The sequence below is a fragment of the Tinamus guttatus genome, unplaced genomic scaffold, assembly GCF_059628265.1.
Source record: "Tinamus guttatus ecotype Peru unplaced genomic scaffold, ASM5962826v1 Tinamus_guttatus_pri_ptg000546l, whole genome shotgun sequence".
Lineage (NCBI taxonomy): Eukaryota > Metazoa > Chordata > Aves > Tinamiformes > Tinamidae > Tinamus > Tinamus guttatus.
The window spans coordinates 1,379,066-1,398,637 of record NW_028289080.1 but is presented as its reverse complement, the minus strand read 5'-3'; the positions used below and the strand labels follow the sequence as shown (position 1 = coordinate 1,398,637).

Genomic DNA, 19,572 nt, shown 5'->3' with positions numbered 1-19,572 from the left:
GTTCTGCAGTGGAGGTGATTATCTTCATTCACCACAGACGCAGAGAAGTGTCAAAAGGACTCACTTTCTGCCCTGGAGATGTCCGCTCCCTGCCTCTTTTCTCATTCTTTTTCCCTTCTCTTCTAGTCTTCCCTTCTCTTCTAGTCACCTCTCTCATCGCTCGTCTCCCTCACCCCCCTCCTTGGTGCTGGAGGAACAACGGGTACCAGTTGGATGCCATTGGTCTGCTGCACTAGCGGGCTTTGGACTTGGCCTCGATTGGTTGCCAGGGCAAAGAGCCAACTCTCTCCTTCTGCCAGAGAAGAGCAGAAAGCCAACATGCGACTCAACCAACCGCTCCAACCCTGGCTGTGTAAAAACAGCTCCAAGAGGGACCTGTGGGGACCCGCTAAGAGCCTTGTGTGACCGTGAGCCGCAGCTATGAGCCATGTGTGAGCTCCAAAAAAAAAAGGAAGGAAAGAAAATGAAATTGCGTGTCAAATACCCCGCAGGTCACACAGAAAACTGTGAAGCCAGGGGAGGGAGGAAGTGCTATCGCCCCTGCTTTGCAGACGTGACGTGCACACAGCAGGCTGAGTCAGCCCCAGAGTGGCAGGATGTGCCTGTCTGCCAGAAGCAAGCAAGCGGAGCCTGTGCCCATCATTCTCTCAGCTCCCACTACTTTACTATTATTATTACTATTACTGCTGCAAGTGTTATTATTTAGCATGAGGAAGAAAGAAAAGGAAATCACACCTCACTGTCATCACCTTAATCCTAACGGCGTTTTGCGACAGATTCACCCTTTCAGCCTTTCCCACTGGCTCACGTAGTATAGGCTGCTTCATAGCTGCTGCTTGGAGCGTAGCTGACCCTACCAGACAGGCCGGTGCGCTGGCTGTGGGCAGCACCCAAGAGGGGACTGTCGCATGGGCAAGGGGTACCGGCGCTGCCCACAGCTCATTCTCCAGAACTCCTCCCAGCTGGGCTTGGAAAGGCATCAGCCTGCGGTGGGAGACTCTTCCCCCCCTCAGCAGCATTAGGAAAAGCTTCTTGTTCTTCAAATTGTCTCAGGCATTTAAGTCACTAAGGCAGGAAAAGCTTATCCTAAGCCGCTAGGGGATTAGCAGGAGTTACAGGATACTCTCTGGTCTGATACCCTCCTTTTCTTGCTTTGACTTTTCCGTAGCAGGGGAGGCAAAAAGCATTGCACCCTCCAGTGAAGGAGACAGTTGCAGGCCCAGGGAGGACCATATGCAAGGCCATGAGAAAGTAGAAGCTCATAGACATCACCATGCTCCTGTGCGAGGTCATGAGAAGGGAGAAGGTCACTGCCACCCTCATGGCCAGAGGCAAGGTGACAGGGAAGGCCCAGGCCCTTCCCCTGAGTAAAGTCACAGCCATTGGCAGGGGAGAGGCTGTGCCAAGAGCAGCTGCCTGGGAGCTCCCTGGGATGGCCTCCTCCCTGCGACCATGAGGATGTGTGCGGTTAGACCATGGGGATGTGTGTGGTTAGACCACGGGGACGTGCATGGTTAGACCATGGGGATGTGTGTGGTTAGACCACGGGGATGTGTGTGGTTAGACCATGGGGATATGCATGGTTAGACCATGGGGGCATGTGTGGCTAGACCATGGGGACGTGCAAAGTTAGACCACGGGAATGTGTGTGGTTACCCCACAGCCCAGCAAAACGTGGCAGCTTCAGTGAACGTTAGCGGGGTCCTCAAGGAAGGGAAGAGGCCTGACCTCTGTACACGCACCACGACCTGTTCCTCCTATGACTCCAGATGGGTTATTTCAAACCCACCATCTGTTTCTGACCATTCTTTCACTTACTCAATGCCGGCAAAGGCATCGAAGGGGGACCCTTTGGACACACCCCCGGGGAGCACCATTGGGCGCCGACCCCCGCGGCTCCCCCGAGCCCCTCTCGCGCGGGGGCCGGGCGCGCGGAGAAGCGCGGCCCACGGGCGAGCAGCGCGGCCCACGGGCGAGCAGCGCGGCCCACGGGCGGCCTCCCGTGGGCGGCCCGGCGCGGGCCCCGCCTCCGCGGGCGCGCAGGCGCCGCCGCCAGCGCTTCAGCACCGCGGGCCGCGGACAGCGCCCGGCCGCCGCCATGGAGGCCGCGGCGGCGGCGGCGGCGGCGGCGCGGCGGGAGCAGCGGCCCGAGGGGACGCGCCGGGGCCTGGCGCCCGCGTCGCCCAGGTAGGAGCCCCCGCGCCGCGGGGACGCGCAGGGCGGCGGCTGCGGCCCCGCAGCGCCCGGGGGGCTCCCCCGGGGACGGGGGACGCGGGGCTCGGCCGCCCACGCGTGTGTCCCGCGTGCCAGAGAGGGGAGGGCAGGGGGCAGAGCGGCCCGCGGCCCTCGGGCGCTCCTGCGCGCAGCACGCGGCGTCCTGGGCACAGCCGAGCGCGGCCTCCCGCGCACGGAGCTGCCCTGCCGCTGCCGAGCTCTCCCATCCGCAGTGAATGGGCAGTGTCCAGTGCTCCAGGCCATGGACGAGCACGGTCTTAGCTCCCAGGATATATATATATATTTTTCCCTCTAAAATCCTGCAGTCTTGCTCTTCTCCCCCGGAGCCATATGCTCCCTTGCAGGCTGTACCGAGCCAGGCAGGTAGCCGTAGTCATTGCAATCTTTGGGAAACCTCAACAAGCCCATATCCGTGGGCCAGGAGCCATTCCCCAGTCACCCTACTGCTCTTTGGAGGCAACAGATCTTCCAGGTGCTTCAGATTTTCTTTCCAATCTGTGCACAGCTTGAGGTCAACGATGCACAAGCAGTTCTGAAAGCCAAAGAGTTTCTCTGCTGCTAATAGAGTCTATTTATGTTGGGATGTCCCTACTTGTAACGAGGAGAAGCAACAGGACAGTTGTGCCTCTTTAGGCAGCTTTGAAGATCTCAGCCAGCAGCTGGAGCGTGTTGGGGCTTCAGGGCTTGCTGAGTAACTATTACACAACCTATCACTGTTTTCAGTCTTATTGACGTAAGGCTCTTCAAACATACACTGCACGGTTAGCTCTGAGGTCAGCTCTACTGCCTCCATCTTCTGGTCCCAGTGAACGTGCTACTGAATTTCCCATCAGAAAGCTACCGGTGTTTGAGTAAAGGAAAGACTCTGTTCGGGCCAGTCAATGGATCGAATTTGTAATGCTAAACTTGTCTCGACAGAGTACGTAGGAAGCAGAGTTTTGCAGTCTCATTAATTTTCCGTGATGATTTAACTAACTCAGGAGTCTCGCTAAAAAAAGACTGTAGGTCCTGCTGCTATAATGAAATAGCAGTAACCCTTCGAGCTCCACCACTGCACTGCCAGGGCTGTGTCCAAAAGTACGTGAGAAAGTTGTGGGTTATTTTCAGTTAAAAACCTGCAAAGCCTCTTCTTAAAAATCCATCTGTAACTGCCAAAGGAAAAAAACTCTCACTGTAGATGGAAGCTGAGTGGTTTTAGTTCAGAAAGATTCTTGCTTTTCACTGGGGAAGAGTTTTACAGCTGATATGCTAGAAGAAGGTAACAGGAGCAGTTAACTCCAATCCATCGATTGCCCTTTTCTCTCTCCTCCATTTCGCTTTGGTTGCATCCAGCTGAGTTTGGAGAGAGAGAGAAAGAGAAAAGAAAAAACCCTGTCAGGCTGCTCCTGTAGGCTTTTCTGTGGCTACGAGATCATTTCTGCCCACACAACTCCCAAGATGCCAAGTATTTGACACTGCTGGAACTGAGAATGAGCAGAAGAATACAAGTTTCTCTTCCCATGATGTTAGTTTTTGCTAGTGTCAGTGAACTGGGACCAACCTACGTCTCTAGCTCAAACCTCAGCATATAAAACACTCGGCCTACCGGCCCTGTGGAGAAAGGGGATCGCAGCAACTGGAGACTTGCAATCTGCAGAGCTGACACCAGCCATTACCCAAACTGAGCATTATTTGTGAGCTCTACATTTCCCTGGCGATTTCAGATAACCGAGGTCACATCGTCATGGGATTGGAGACAGCAGAGCACGAGCCAACTTGTATCTGGAGGGTGATCGGCAGAGATGGAGCTGTTTAGTCTGGGAAGAGATAACGAAGAAGAGTCAGGAGCAAGTGAAGACTGGAACTTGGCGCTACTTGATAGAAAATATGGTGGATGATTTCATGCAAACTACTGGCCTCCAGTAAATTAATGTACGTGCACAAAAATTGGGAGCAGTCTGCTATATCCAAGATGTGTTTTCCCCATCAGAAGGCTTTGCAGATGAGGGCTATTTGGAGGAGGAATTTTTTATTGCCTGCTCCCTTACCACCTTCAAGGGGCACTTGGAGGTGCAAGTGATCTTTCCTTGTCCAGCACTGCATATTCACCATTAGACAAGGAACACAGACACAGCAGCCTAGTTACTAGGCAAACTCAGGGATGGAAACCCAAACAACAGCCTTTGGTCTCAGTCTCCTATGCAGATCCAACGATTTAAAGGCAAAAGAGCTACATTTTTTCTTTTACTTTGAACTCCCCCAGCAAAGATTTTCCTGGCGTGGGATTACCAGAAGTACAGCAGTGTCTCTGTGAATTATTATTATGTGTTGAAGGAAAAAAAAAAAAGAAAAAGGAATTGTTATATGTTAAAGTGTGCCTAAATTAGGGAAAATGCCAGGATCAAGGTGCAGGGAAAAGAGTAACTTAGAAGCTTCAAAAAGGGAGTGAGAAAAGATCTGGAGCTAGGTAAAATATAATGCAACTGCAGTTCTTGCTCTCTGGTGCTTATTCCCTTGCTACAAAGCTACAAATCCTGCCCCCTCCCACCAGAGAAAAAAAGACCTAGATTTCAGTCACTGCAAACCTGGAAGGAATTTAGTGAGATAAAATAAGCTTTAAATACAGGAAACTGGTACTCTGCCGACAGGGCTCTCCCAAGCGAACTCTGCTGCTGCAGCTCACCTTGGGAGTTGATATGTCTCAGTTGGGTTGATTCTGTAATTAGTGTAGATGAGTAATTAATACTTAAATATGCCATTTTATATGTAGGCTGCCAAAGAACATCTTTCCTGCATCCGTCTGCCCTGCACCTGCCTTCTGCAGTGCTAGGGAAACCTGCATTTCCCCATGCATGGATCACTCGAATGAGGCTCTAACAAAGCCTGGCAAGACCTTAAATTCTGTCTCATAAACAGTTTGGCTGCCGTTTGATTTATAGCCTCATGTATTGCATTTATACATGCCAATGGTAAATCCTACTACAGAGCTATGTATCATAAATCCCTTGCTTGAACCCCTGGGCAATCTGGACAACAAGGAGCTCATGTGATGTGTTTTGTATTATTTCGTTTGACAAATTCTGCAGTTGAATGGGATGTGGTTGCCACAATTTGCTCCTGCCTTGGAAAACAGCACTCCCTCTCCCTGCGTCCAATAGTTGACGTTTATTTTGGGAATTCCTATTCCCAAATTCCTATTTTGGCGCGCTGGCACTGTGGGGAGCAACCTGCCAAGAGTATTGCAGTGAGATGCACATGCCTCTTCCTGCTGGTTTTCGGGTGCCTGCACCAGTTCAAGCCACTTTGTGCATCTGGGCCAGCCTCATGGCCTATGTCTTTAACTGCGCTGCAGTTGCCTCCCGCTTTAAAAATTAACATTACAATAGGATGATACCTAAACTGTGTTTCCAAAGAGATATTGGTGAACCTTTTTAACACTCAAGGCTAAAATGAGAGCTTTATTATCAGTCTGGACAAAGTTAAGGTCTCTTTGAAGAGGTATTAATGCAATGGGCCTCTGGGGAGGATCTCCATCATATATGAAATTACTGCTCCTGTTTGACAGGCGAAGTCATGGCCAGATTCATTCGCAGGATCGTGGGTTAGATCCTGCCAGAGGCTGTAAATTCTTCTCTTAAAAAGGTTTCTGTGCTCTGGGGACAACCACTGCCACTTCTGGCTAATCTGCATTACCCCATGGTGGGGGTAGGAGTCACCATGCAGAGCAAAAGCATTTGCTGGGGTCTGGCCATGCCAAAGGCACCTTCTAGGTGACCTTAGCTTTGTCTGATGGTTTGTGAATTGTAATTGCCAAAATAGTAATTGCTAAAATCATTATTGCTAGAATTGCGATTGCTAAAATTCTGCCTTTTGCTGTCTCAGAAAGACAAGAGATGAATCCTGCAAATTTTAGAAAACATCCCCGTTTCAAACATTCCTTTTTTTGCAAACCATCAATTACCTCAGGCTACAGTTCATCTCAGCTTTGTCGCACTCCAGCAATTATAATTCTTTGAAGACTTCAGCTACTTCATGATTCTAGGCAACCTGAATCATTCCTCATATTTATTCCTAGATGGCAGACACCCGGGCAGGCACATCAGCAGCTACAGGCCCCACGGCACGTGCTCTGAACAGCGAGGGTTTGGGGGTTTTCATGACGTGCTCGCTCTTCAAGGGGATGTTACCCTGCTTTTCACAATATTTTGGAGCAACAAGCATGAAGATGTGATAGATTCTCCATCGCCTGGAGTCTCTGTTGTGGTCTGGGATGTCTTTGTAAAGGCACAGGCCAGCTCAGCCCTGAGACTGGCGGTTGATGCAGGAGACACTGGGAGAGGTTTCACGGCTTGTGTGACACTGGGCGCTCGTCGGATTTGTCTGCGAGGTGCAATCCCTCTGCACAGCCTTTCCCGTGTCCCACTGTTTTATCAGAGAAGGGTTTCAGTGTCCCCTTTGTTTTCTCCCGCAGAGAAAAGCGAAATGCAGGACCTTGCCAGACCTGTCTTGCCATGCCGGAGATCGGGAACGCCGAGCTCAGCTACAGCGGAACTTCCTGGGAAAGGATCTGCCCAGTCCATCACTGCCCCGTTCCCGCCTCCCCCAGGCTGGGGGGCGACCCCCTGCCTTCCTCCAGCCACACGCTGGGACCCGTTTCCAGCCAGTCCAACGGGCAGGTGCCGTCCAGCTCCCAAGACCCACAGCAGCCGCACGTGTATTTCCCCTGCAGCCAGCAGGAGCCTGAGGGCAGCTGCGGGCTGCCCCCGCTCCCAGGGCACGGCGAGAGGCCCGTGCTCTGTTCCCACCACTCCAGTGGCGATCCCGCAACGGCTTCCCACCACAACATCTCGGAAACCCCCTGGAAACAGTGGTCCCCTGGCCAGCGAGCCTCCCGGCCGGTGCAGCATCACATCGTAACGGTGAGGTAAGGGGCGCTCAGAGAGCACCTCAGAGGCTTGTGGAGAGCCTCTCCCGGGCTTCACCGTGGGGCGAGAAGGGTCCGAGGGGGTATGCATGAAACGGGTTTGCCTCTGTAGCTTGGCAAGCAGCCAACGCAAAGAGCTTTGGGCTCTTTGGGAAGAGAAAAGGGAAAGCCCAGCTCTCTCAGCTGCTCCCACATCATCCGGCTGCAACCGTGCCAGTCTCCTCAGGCAGCACTGAGACCATGAAACCATGCGAGGTGCAACCATGGCCATCCCGTGCCTCAGGTAGCTCTCTAAGATCCACAGCAGGTGAAATGCCTGCTCTGCCCCTTCCAGCCTCATCCATGCTCGCGTCTTGTGCCCTCTGGAGTCCACTGTTGGCAATAAAAACCATGATTTCTTTGCTAGCACAATAGAAGGCCCCAAGTAAAGTCCAATAAGAGGCAGCGTCGAATTCCCTGCCTTTGCACAGCAGTGCTGGGTTAGGCTATGGTCTCATTTTCTAATCATTAGCAGAGGATTTAATTGACCTCAGTTTGCAGTGGAGAGCAACTGCAGCCAGAGGACTGGAGTCTGTATCCTTTATAGCTCATCGTCACTGTTGACAGCATGGTCAACTGCCTGCTCCGCAACAGCTTGTTTAGGCAGCAAACAGCTGGATTGCAAATTCCTGGCAGGACGTGCAGCCCTGGCAGACAGCAAAGCAGGATCATAATCTCAGAGAAGTAGGATCATAATCACAAGCAAATGAATCGGAGCAAATTTTGAATCTGAGCAAATCTGCTTGAGCAGGGAAGAACGAGCACCGAGGTGGCCAGTGCGCCACCACAGTGAAACCTCCCTTAATAATCCGAGGAGGGTTTTCCTTTGCTCTCCTCTCTTCCAAGTCCAGGGAACGCTAGTATGAGGGGGAAAACGCAGTATGACTTAGTGCCCGATGGCACATGCCACCAAGAGCACCTCTCCCAGCCATTTGAACAGCTCCATTGGCCTTCTGCTCCTCTCGGCTGACGAGTGTTGCCTTTGGAAGAGCCCAGGAAACAAAAGAGCTCCAGAGTTTTGGAAAGCTCTTGCTGAGCTTAGGAAGTAAGAATTACCTATAGGCGTCGTTAGTTCAGCTTGAGAAATACAGTAAGAATTACGTTCTTGTCATGAAACACGTAGAAAATCACTCGGAAAGCACTTAAAATGGATAGGGTTTTATGAATAAGAGCTACAGTGCGATTTCTGTGGAATTGTATCATGCCCGTTTCAATCCCCAGGGTTTCCTAGAGGGGCAAAAGCCAGGAGTGGCTACATCCCGTGGCACCACATTCAGTTAAAAGGCCAGTGGGGAGGAAGAGGCCTGGTCCGCACAGTGCCAGGTGGTGGCACCTCCACTCGCAGCAACTGCTCAGTTCGCTGTTTTGCAGCTCCTGAAAGGGTTAATTTGCTCATTAACACCCCAGCACTTTGTTCATAGCAACATAATAAATGAGCACATCTTTCTTTTTTTTTTCCCCTTTTTTTTTCTGCCTGCAGACATGACAAAGCTTTCAGGATGCCAAAAAGGTATGTTTAACATCCCAAGCTTCCTGGCCTTCCACCCCATGACCGTTGCTCCGCTCCGCTGCCATGAGGAAATGTAGTGTATTATGGACGGTGGCCTCGCTGGCAGGCCCAGCATCAAGGTCAGAGCTCCCCACTCAGGGCTTTCCGTTTGCTTGAAAAAAATGGGCTTGCAAGATCAATTAACTGGCTTTAATGAATAGCAACGGTGCCTGGATAGCTGATCCCAGCAGGCGCCTGGCTCGAGTCCATACCAGGATGGTTTTTATCATCCTACTCAGCCCACCAGAGGGGAAACGAGGATGCCTGGTCCTTCCAGGGCTACCTCCACATGCTGCCTTAGGCAACTTCACTCTTCTGTGCCTCAGTTCTTCCTCCTTTGGAAAACAACCAGCAGGTTTTATGCAAGATTTTAGAGCAATTGGGGGTAGTGAGCCAGGAAATGAAAGCAGGACGAATTACATGTGATTACATTACTAGACTCAGCTGGAGCTTCAGTTGCTTGGTTCAGGGTAGCAATAACAGTGGAGCCTCCATTTCCTCACTGAACAAGGCAGAAGAAACCTTAGTTTCAAGGTGATGCTTCGTGTTTCTCATAGATCTATAAAAATCTTTTCTGGTGAAAGCTGTGATTGTCGCAGTCGTGGCGGCCAAAAACACAAACAACTGGGGTAGATGCAACGCAAACTACTCTTTATTGTTTTTTTAGGTACATTATTTATACCGAGCCCTCCTCGTCGTGGCTGCTGCTTATTGGTGAGGACTACAAAGGACAGTAGCTAGTAACAGATTTATGATTGGATGATTCTTAGCTTGGCCAGTTTCTGCTCCGTGGCCAAACCTCCTTAAACTTGTTAATAACTTTCTGCTGTCTCCGTGTGAACTCCCTATCTCATAGATACACTCTAATCTTTTCAAGGTTAACATTCTCTGCTAAGGGAGCCAGGGATTTCACAGACCTGCTGCCATCCCTGACAGTGATTAAGAGATGTGAAGTATGCAGGAGAGGGTAGGCTGAGGAAATGCAATTCCAGCTTTCTGCAAGAGGCAAAAAATACAATCCTGACTGATGCTGGAAAAGACTATGGTTAGTCTAGTCATTTCTGAGAAAAAAACATGGCTTTTTTAACAAAAAAAGACAAATAGGATAACTGTTTCCTTTATCGCCAGTCTTCTGTTTTTAAATTTCAGTCAAATGAAGGCGAACATGCAAGGGCATACTACCATAATGAAGATCACATTTAATACCCTCCCAATTGTATAAACACAGTTAATTAGGTTATTAAAATATAAAGATCACCTGGTTCTCAGAAATAAATGTGGATGCAACAGATTTCAGTGCAGTTATTTTATAGAAATGTTCATCTTTATTGAGCTTCTTCACAATGTTTGGAAAACTCTTGGAAAATAGAAACAGACAACAGGGAAATTGCTACTTCCTAAAGAACACGGATTTTGCATTTGGGTGTGTAGCAGAATTTCGGAATAATGGGTTCAGTTGAAATGCCTAAATTGAAAAATGATGTAATTGTTTTTACCTCCTTCAAAAATATAGATAGTAATAGAAAGTTTGCCTGTCCAAAAGATCGCTTTCAATCCATTTCTCAAGATTAAAATACATTCACTGCTTTCAACTTTCATTTAAAAACTGATGGTTGCAAGCTATTTTTCTCTAGGAGGTTGGGCTAAGCATTTTTCAGCACTAGATATGGCAGTTTGCTCTCTTTTTCCTCTTTCTTGATAAATTAGACATAGAACTACCAGAAACTGTCTCCAGCTATTAAGTAATCTAATATGTAAAGGGCTTCTTGTTGTTGTTGTTGACTTTTTTTTGTATATTTTTATAGTGAGAGTTGAATCTAGGGAAAGAAATTTGATAAACAAGTCCTAAATTAAGCCTGATTTAAAGTAATGTAGAAAGGCATTTGATGGGCTTATGATTATTTTTAATTACAAAGAAACGCTGTATTATTTGACTCAGTGAAGCCTGGAGTAAGAAGCGAAAGATTAGGCAAGCGGGAACATTGAATCCCAAGACTGATAAGCCCTGGCACAGCTGCTCTGTCTAAGGCTCATAAATATTACACTTCCCAAAGCTCAAATATTTCTCAACTGTTTTTGGATGCGGCATTTCTTACCCTGCAGAACACCAGAAATATTTAGAAACTCACACCGAGCAGGAACCTATTCCAGTAGCTTGTCCCTAAAGGACGTTTTTGAGGAGCTGAAACCGTTGCCTGCTAGGCGAGCCATTTGCAGATGCTCTTTTTGTAGGTTTGGCATTTGCTTTTGAGGCTGAGATCAGAGCGAGACCCCGTCGCCCAGCAGTTGCAGGAGCTGCTTATCCTGTGTGTGAACGCTGCTGACAGCCAGTTACAAGCTAAATCCGTGATTTCCACCCTTTCTTTGCTTTGCCAAAGCCCACATGTTTCCCAGCAGTAAGGCAGACTCCTATACAACGAGCAATGACGAGAGATTTTCGTTACTCAGTTATCTTTAGGGGATCCTTTGGACGGGATCATAGACTCCCAAGGGTCCACAAAACAAAAATCTGCAGGCCAATCTGTCAGGTAGCTACTAGGTTTGACTGTACAGTGAGAAATAAGAATAAAAAAAGAAAAACAAACAAAAAAAAGAAGCTCTTTTTAAACAGAAAATATAAGTTAAATATTTGAAGCTTCCTCTTTTGCCTTTAGGATGCAGCAGTCTGGTTTTCATTATTTCTGATTGAAAAAGCAGGAAAATATAGACAGGCGAAACATAATTACCCAAGTTAATTAGAATTGCCTGCAAACATTCAGTCGGAGGTAGGGTATGTTCACTAATAGCTGCGCTAGAGCCTCTCAGCTTTGCAATAAAGAAATGCCCAAACTAGAAAGCCCTAATTCTTTTACTTCCTTTCTCTAACGCTCTGTTGGTCCAACAGCAGGTTTTGTGCTAACAGCAGAAGTGCCCTCCTGGTGGCATTTTCTTTCTCCCTTCTCCTGTCGCCCGCAGTTACTCCCAGATGATCGCCGAGTGGCCCGTCGCCGTCCTGGCGCTCTGCTCGGTCACGGCTCTGCTGTGCACCTTAGCTGGCCTGCTCGTTGGGGAGCTGCCAGATTTCTCAGAACCCCTCATGGTGAGTCCCTACGGAGAGCGTGTTGGAACGGCCACACGGAAAAGCCGTGGGCCAGCCAAGGACGTTGGCTTTCTCCCATATAAAACTAGCATATGCTGGGAGAGGCAGCAAGGAGAACAGTAAAGCAAAGAGGCCACAAAAGCCACTAGAGAAGACGGCAATTTTCCATCAAATTTCTCTCTCACTTCCGTAAGTGATTATTTTAAAGAAGAGGCGTCTTACAAGAGCAAGGAGAGAGAAATGAAGGCATCCTCCACCAAAGAGAGCAGAAATACTTTTCTGTCAGCTCTCGGTTGCAGTACAATTCTTTCCAGGAGAAAGTCCTGGAAATTTGTGCCTCTCTGCAAGACACAGTAATAATCCCACGCAGTTTCTGTGTCTAGGAGGAAGATTAAGGAAATCAAAGCCAAAATAAAACACAAGCTGATGAGAAACCCTTTTTCCTTGGCTGCAGGGTTTTGAGCCACGAGACACTGACATCGGCAGAAAACTGACAGTGTGGAAGAACGTAGAGAGCCACACGGGCTACAAGAAGACCTTTTCCCTTTCTCCCTACACTGAGAAGAACAGGTACTTGGGGTGGAAAGTTCATGGGAAAAGTCAGCCGATTCAATGACCAGAGATGTTTATGTGAACCAGAACACACAGCCTGTGCTCAAAAGCGGCAACGGCTCTGGGGAATTGCAAGTGTGTTTGCTTGCCGTGAGGATGGATGATGCGTCTAGTTCACTAAATATTCCGATTTCTTGCTAGCTATGACGACCTGGCCTTTAGCAGGGGACAGAAGGCTATTCCAGGTGAACAGGAAGCAAGGACACGGAGAATGGTGGAACCAATCTACGGAGCAGATGGCTTCTTTTGCGGGCCCCCGGGTGAGTGAAATCTTGGTGGGCTATTAAATATAACACATCCAGTAGCCCAACAGCATGCAGAATTGCTGATTTTTTTAAAAAAAACCTAGGGAAATGGTCTGAAATTGCTCCAAAAAATAATGCATATAATATCATTTCATGACCACTAAACCACCTTTCATGTAATCAGTTCTCAGCCCTTCAAAACAAAATGGGAACCACCACGATATATTTTTAATAATACTGATTTCTGTGTTTTTTTATAGTACTATTTTTTTCTCTAAAAAGTTGCATTTAATTAAAAAAAATGCAAAAAAAAAAGCACAGTGCTTATTAAATTCAGTTCCTCGCTTTGTAACTAGGGGTGCAGAACCGGATGCCACCACTATCACTAAAAGGATGTTCAGAGCAGGGAGAGCATGTTTGGAACATGCCAACATTCCTGCTCTCCCCGTGCTGACAGATTGGTGAGGAGCAGGGGTCAGATCGCACAAGGCAGATGCTACCACTCACTGTGAGCTACTGGCTTTGTGACCTGCTTCTCTTCAGCTCAGGGACTACTCCAAACAGCTTGGCTGATTTAGCTGCATTACCTAATACATTTCTTTGCCTTTTTTTTTTTCTCCAGAAAAGAGCTATTCCCAGCTGGTATTTATGTCCACAACTGCTGGGAGCTTATGGAACTTGCAAGCTATTCAGTCCATGTGTCAAATTGAACAAGACAAGGTTAGTAATGTCAGGAAGAACATACACACACGCTGTCTGTTTTCTGGCTGTCGTTATCTTTAATCTCTAGCTGAAGAGAAACAAGCCCCAAATAATGTAAGCTACGAAATAGGTTTCAGCCTAGACTCCTAAGCATTTGCACATACTTAGCAATACAAGAATGACTTCACCTGTCACTGAAATCCAGCTGAAAAGTAGCAGCTGTTGTTAAATAAGAATAAACTGACACTGAGCAAAAGGCTGGTCCAGAAGGCAGAGATGCCCCTGAGACGTGGCTGAGGATCTTGAGCAGCAGGATGCAATTACCAAAATGGAGCTATCATCTCAGAGACTGTCAAAGGAAGTCTTGCGAGGGGAAAGCTTAATTGGATTAACTATGTTTGCCACAAGATGTTTAATGCTATTAGTGATGAGACTCCCTAGAAGGCTGTCCCGCAGGAGTCTGTCATGCTGCTGAGGGGAGGTGGTTAAGTTTACAGCGCACCCAGCACCGGCAAGAGTGATGAGAACAGCCCTGAGATCCTGGCAAGCAGCGTTGCTAGAACAGCCTCGGGTGGAGCAGGCGGATGGGGCACCAGCTGCAAAGTGCAGGGACTTGCCATGCATTTATCAAGACTGGTAAGGGCTGCCAAGTAGGCCACGGGCAGCGTGTTTGAAGAACAGGAACTGGAGCCACTGGAAGGCCTCCCAGAGCTGCAAGGTTGGACCCTATCTCTGATCTCTCACGTGCCCAACAAAGCAGCTTCTGGGACAGGGAGAAAAGAGCACGGCGGCTCTACAGCCACTGGAGAAGTGGTGTTACGGATTTAATGGTTGGCAGTAGGAGGGTGGTCATGTCACTGCACATGGAGCTGATGTCCTCCAAGAACAACGCTGGGGTTGGGGGGGAAAAAAGGTGTTGAGGAAGAAAGGATGCAGGAGGTCAGGAGGGGGAGAAAAGGAAGGAAAAGCATCTCAGCTCCCTGTTTGCGGCCTGAGAACAACTGTGAAATAAAGGCTACTGCCATTACTAAGAGAAGAACAACAGAGTGCAGAAGGATCCAAATTTTCAGACCTGAGATGATAAAATATACATGGATAAGGCTTAACGTTTGCAAAAGGCGGGTGTGTAACCACAGCTGTAGTATTGGGGAGGATGAGGAACCATGGCTTGTAAACCCAGAGGGCAGAATATCACTGTAAGACCTGGGAATCACTAGAGGGGCTGCAAGGGGGGGTGCACAGAGAGGATCTAATGTGATACTTCCTTGGCTATTTTTCAGATACGCTCACACGTTCATTTTAGAGACCTGTGTCAACGCACCGAGGCCAATGAATGCTGCCCAAGCTGGTCCCTGGGGAACTATATTGCTGTCCTGTACAACAGGTCTTCTTGTTTGGAAATAACCCAAGGAGACATTGCCCATACCCTGGCCCTCCTTCGTTCCTGCGCTCCAGACTACCACAAAGGCATCCTTACTCCGTCCTGCCTAGGTCCCGAGCCTGTGAGACAGAAACACTCGCAGTGCGCTAAAGTCCCAGAAAAATGTACCCGATTCAATGCTATTTACCAGCTTCTTCACTTCCTGGTCGACAGAGACTTTCTTAGTCCCCAGACAATAGAGTACCAAGTGCCATCTCTCAAGTACAGCCTGCTGTTTTTGCCTACGAGAAAAGGTGCATCTATGATGGGGATCTACCTAGACAATCTTGAATCCTGGGATCTGTTCGACAATTATACATCTATCACCGGAATGGACCTGGGCCTTAAACAGAAACTATTCCAGCACTATCTTTTACTGGATACAAAATACCCAGTCTTGGCCGTATTCGCCATTTTTCTAAGCATTTCTTTTTACTTGCGCTCAGTCTTTATCACCCTTATGGTCCTGCTCGCTGTTGTCAGTTCTTTGATGATCTCCTATTTCTTGTACAAGGTGGCCTTCAGATTCACCTACTTCCCCTTCGTAAACCTGACAGCAGTTGTGATCCTCAGCAGCATCTGTGCCAATCACACTTTTGTCTTTTTTGACCTCTGGAACCTCAGCAAGAGTCAGAGCCCTTCTGCTGGCCTTCCTCAGTGGGTGAGTCAAACCATGCACCATTTTGCATATCTAATGCTGGCATCCAGCTTCACAACCAGCGCTGCTTTCTATTCCAGCTACATCAGCAACATCACAGCCATCCGCTGCTTCGCCATCTACATGGGCACCTCTGTACTGGTGAACCTGGTGTTCATGATGACTTGGCTTCCTTCTTCCGCTGTCCTGTATGAGCGCTACATCGCGACAAACTGCATTTACAAGCCCGAAGACTACTGGAACAAGGCTGGTCATAAGAGAGCTCTTCTCTCCCTCCGTTACATTCTCAGGGGTCTCCAGAACACGTTGTGTGAAACCTCCAAGCTGTTATTTGAGAAGCTCCTGCCTTGCGGGGTCATCAAGTTTCGCTACATCTGGATCTGCTGGTTTGCAGCCTTAGCAATAGGAGGTGCCTACATTTCCTGCTCCAACCCTAAGCTCAAACTCCCTATGCTCGAGACATCGTCTGTTCAGGTGTTCAGACTGAGCCATCCTTTCGAGAGGTACGATTCCGAGTACTGTCACCAGTTCATGTTTGAGAGGCTAGAGCGTGGAGAAGGACAGCGGATGCCTGTCACAATAGTATGGGGCATTCTGCCTGTGGACAACGGAGATCATTTCAATCCAAAAAGCAACGGCACCCTCGTGACAGATATCGCCTTTAGCATCCAAAATCCCGATGCCCAGAAGTGGCTCCTCGAATTCTGCCAGAAAGTGAAGAATAAAACTTTCTATTACCCCAGCGCAGAGCAGAAATCTACTGTATGCTTCATGGAGGAGTTTCTCAGGTGGATGGACAGTCGCCAGTGCTCCCAGCGAGACCACAACTTCAACCTTTGTTGCAACCAGTTCTCTTTCCCTTATGGAAGCGAAGTCTTCCTGCACTGCATCAAAATGATGCTCCTGGAACAAGGCAGGGAAGGAGCTGAAACATATGATCTGGGCCTCAGGTTTGATGGAGAGGGGAATCTTGCTGCCTTAGTGCTGCAGTTTCAAACTATTTACCACTATACCTTCAATTACAGCCAAGCCAAACTCTTCTATGAGGAAATCAGCCTCTGGGTGACAGAGGAGATGAAAACTGCCCCCATGGGGCTTCAGAACGGGTGGTTTACCAGTAAGCTAGAGCTATATAATCTTCAGCATAGTCTTAGCACAGAAATCACAGTGGTCATGGGGCTCTCCATAGCCATTTCCTTTGTAGTGCTGCTGCTCACCACCTGGAACGTTCTCCTTAGCGTTTTCTCTGTCACTGCTATCGCAGGCACCGTCCTGGTGACTGTGGGCCTCTTGGTCCTCTTGGAATGGCAGCTCAATGCAGCAGAATCTCTCTTTATTTCAGCCGCAGTAGGTCTCTCCGTCGACTTTACCGTGAACTACTGCATCTCCTACCACTTGTGCCCCCATTCTGACCGCCTGAGCCGAGTGGCCTTTTCGCTGAAGCAGATGAGCTGTGCCACAGCCATGGCAGCTTCTGCTCTGTTCTCCGCAGGGGTCATCATGTTGCCAGCCACTGTCCTGGCATACAGGAAGCTGGGGATATTCATAATGATGATCAAGTGTATTAGCTGCGGGTTTGCCAGCTTCTTCTTCCAGTCACTGTGCTGCTTCTTTGGCCCAGAGAAGAACTGCGGGCAGATCCTTTGGCCCTGTACCCACACCGTGAAAGACTATTCTGAGAACTCTGGGCCAAACGGGAGTTTTGCCTGTGGGGGAAGTGAGAAGCAAAACAGGCTGCGTAAGGTCCAGGAATCCAACACTGCGAACGAGCAATACGAGCTCCAACCCTTGTCCAGAAAGCTCAGCGACAGTTTTGACAACAGCACTTCCACAAGCAAGCTGTCCAACCGGCCATCGGTGCTGTCTGAAGACACCCAACTTGAAGACAACAGATGCCCCAGAATAGGAATGCACCCTTCTCTTGAAAGACAAAACATGCAGGAGACTCTTGGGGACCAGCAGGTTGGCCTGTGTCAGTGTCCTGCCTTGCAAACATCTTCTCCATACAAGCACGGCAGCTCGGGAGCAGAAATTCACAGGGAGACGCTGTGCAGGGATTGTGAGTGCCGAAAGTATGGTCCAAAAGCTTGGGATGGGTCCATGCTGGACCATATCCCACCGGCTGGCGTGAAAGATGACAGGCAGCTCAATAAATCACAATGCTCTAGTGACACTGCCCAGCAGCAGTCGGATTATACCTCAGACCACAGCCATCTCCCTGCTGCTGACATCTACAAAATTCACCGATGCCTTTGTTCTCTTGGCAGCTCTTTTGACATGCTCAACATCTCCAGTGAGACGTCAATTAGTGATTTTGAGCAAGGCCTAAAACTCGCTGAATCGGCCAGTTCTTGTCCAGACGCCTTAGAGCTGTCAGATTCATACAGCCAAGCAGAAAGAGGTTACTTGAATGGTAAGAGAGATACCCTGCGGCTGGAGCTGAGGGAGACTGTGTTTGATGTCTCTCCAGTAGCGTCACAGCAAAATAGCTCTTCGTGGAAAAATCGGCTTGGATTAGGGAGTGAAGATCCCGTCGTGTTACCAAACAGCCAACCAGATATGCCTGATGTTTGGATCAAACGATCTAGCGCACAAAATTCCGGCTACAGCAGCTGAAATTCTGCAGGAAACAGTAACAGGGAAATTCAAAATTTCCCCCGAACTGTAAATACAAAATCGTTCCTCCCATCTTTCCCAGAGCTGAGACCACTTCCTAATTTTTCATCCGTGCAAATGAATGGCTGTGTTTTCACAGAACCAGCAAACCCAGTACTAGCAAGTGGAGGACATAAGATCAACCTTAATGCAGTACAAGCTGCCTGATGACCTTCCAGTGTTCTCTTCCATATGCTCAGTCGTACGGTGGAATTTATTGAGTACCTGTTGTCATTTCCTATGAGATGTTGAGATTTTGTTTTCTTGTCAAACCCATGTAGGAGAGAAATAATGAGGGACGGGTCTCGCTAGATATTTAAAGACAGAGAGGTCATGTTAAAACACACACACACAAATATTAAAAATCTAGGTATCAAGGGAATATCAAGAAGTATCAAGAGGTGTTCACAAAAAGAAAGACGTTCATTTTTTCCCCCTACTGTTTTACATGAAATCCCGCTCCACAGATCTCTACAAAACACTTCAGCTATTTTAAAGCAATCTCATCAAGACCTTTTTTTTGAGTTGATATGGTCTCCTACTGCTCACAGAGGCCAGAGGGGACACTCAAATGTTATTTTCAGTAACAATTTCCATTTGTTTCACCAGGAGAAATGCGCGTTGGCACTGCCAGAGGTTTTCAATGCAAGATTTTCCCTTGGAGGAACGAGGGTCCTTGTCCCTTCATTGACTGGGGCACTCTGTGTTGTTGTTTTCGTGGCTTGTTTCCAGTCAAGGTAGTCCAGACAAACGTGCAACTTTTAAAAATTTGCATTTCTGACAACTCTTGAATTTTACTTTTCTTCCTCTACCAGAAACAATCAGAAAGAAAGAAAAAACAACCCTTCCTTGCCTTTATTTGTTGAAATATGAAAAAAAAATCTCTCTTTACGAGGTAACGTAAAATAAACACATACAATAAACTTTCCTAAACCTACGTGATGGTTCATTTGTGGCTCGTTTCCTTCCTCTCCTACGTGCTCCTAGTGCTTTTTGAGATATAACCCGTGCCTTTTGCGATACGACCGTATGAGGAGAGCTCCGGGACGCGACGCCCTCCAGGCGCCCGCCCCGCCTCCCCTGAGGCGAGAGGTAACAGTCCCGCTGCCGCACTGCGCCTGCGCGCGCCGCCGCCGCGGCGGGCGGGGCCGGAGCGCGCGCTGCGACTGCGCATGCGCGGGGCCGGCGAGCCGTTAGGCGGCGGTTTGAATCGTAACGGCTGCGGTAGGTGCTTCGTTCCGCGCTCTCTTCCCCCTTCCCTGTTTCCCTCCTGCGGCGGCAGGAGCGGGGCTGCGGTGCGGGCGAGTCGGCTCTAGCCGCCGCGCGGAGCCTCAGTGCAGGCGGGAGGCCGTTGGAGCGGCGCTTTTGGGCCGGCGGCCGCTGAGGCGCGGCGCAGCATGGAGCGAGAGTCCTCCCGCATCCCCGTGTACGGCGCGCTCCACCGCGGCAGCCCCACAGGTGCGTGCCCGGCCTTG

The 19,572-nt window shown here is 49.0% G+C and overlaps 1 protein-coding gene across 1 annotated transcript; it reads left to right on the top strand.

The window, feature by feature from the left end:
• Positions 1–2,083: 2,083 nt before the first annotated feature.
• DISP2 (dispatched RND transporter family member 2) lies at positions 2,084–18,335 on the top strand. The gene is made up of 8 exons (XM_088534162.1): positions 2,084–2,187; positions 6,686–7,138; positions 8,658–8,687; positions 11,682–11,805; positions 12,260–12,375; positions 12,559–12,677; positions 13,285–13,382; positions 14,645–18,335. Exons 1-8 carry the CDS (start codon positions 2,099–2,101, stop codon positions 18,056–18,058), a joined length of 4,443 nt encoding a protein of 1,480 aa, XP_088390288.1. The 5' UTR covers positions 2,084–2,098; the 3' UTR covers positions 18,059–18,335.
• The last annotated feature ends 1,237 nt before the right edge of the window (positions 18,336–19,572 follow it).

Coding starts and splice junctions, on each gene's coding strand:
- DISP2 (XM_088534162.1), top strand. CDS start 2,099: ATGGAGGCCGCGGCGGCGGCGGCGGCGGCGGCGCGGCGGGAGCAGCGG. Junction 8,688..11,681: donor GCTTTCAGGATGCCAAAAAG/GTATGTTTAACA, acceptor TGTCGCCCGCAG/TTACTCCCAGATGATCGCCG. Junction 13,383..14,644: donor GTCAAATTGAACAAGACAAG/GTTAGTAATGTC, acceptor GCTATTTTTCAG/ATACGCTCACACGTTCATTT.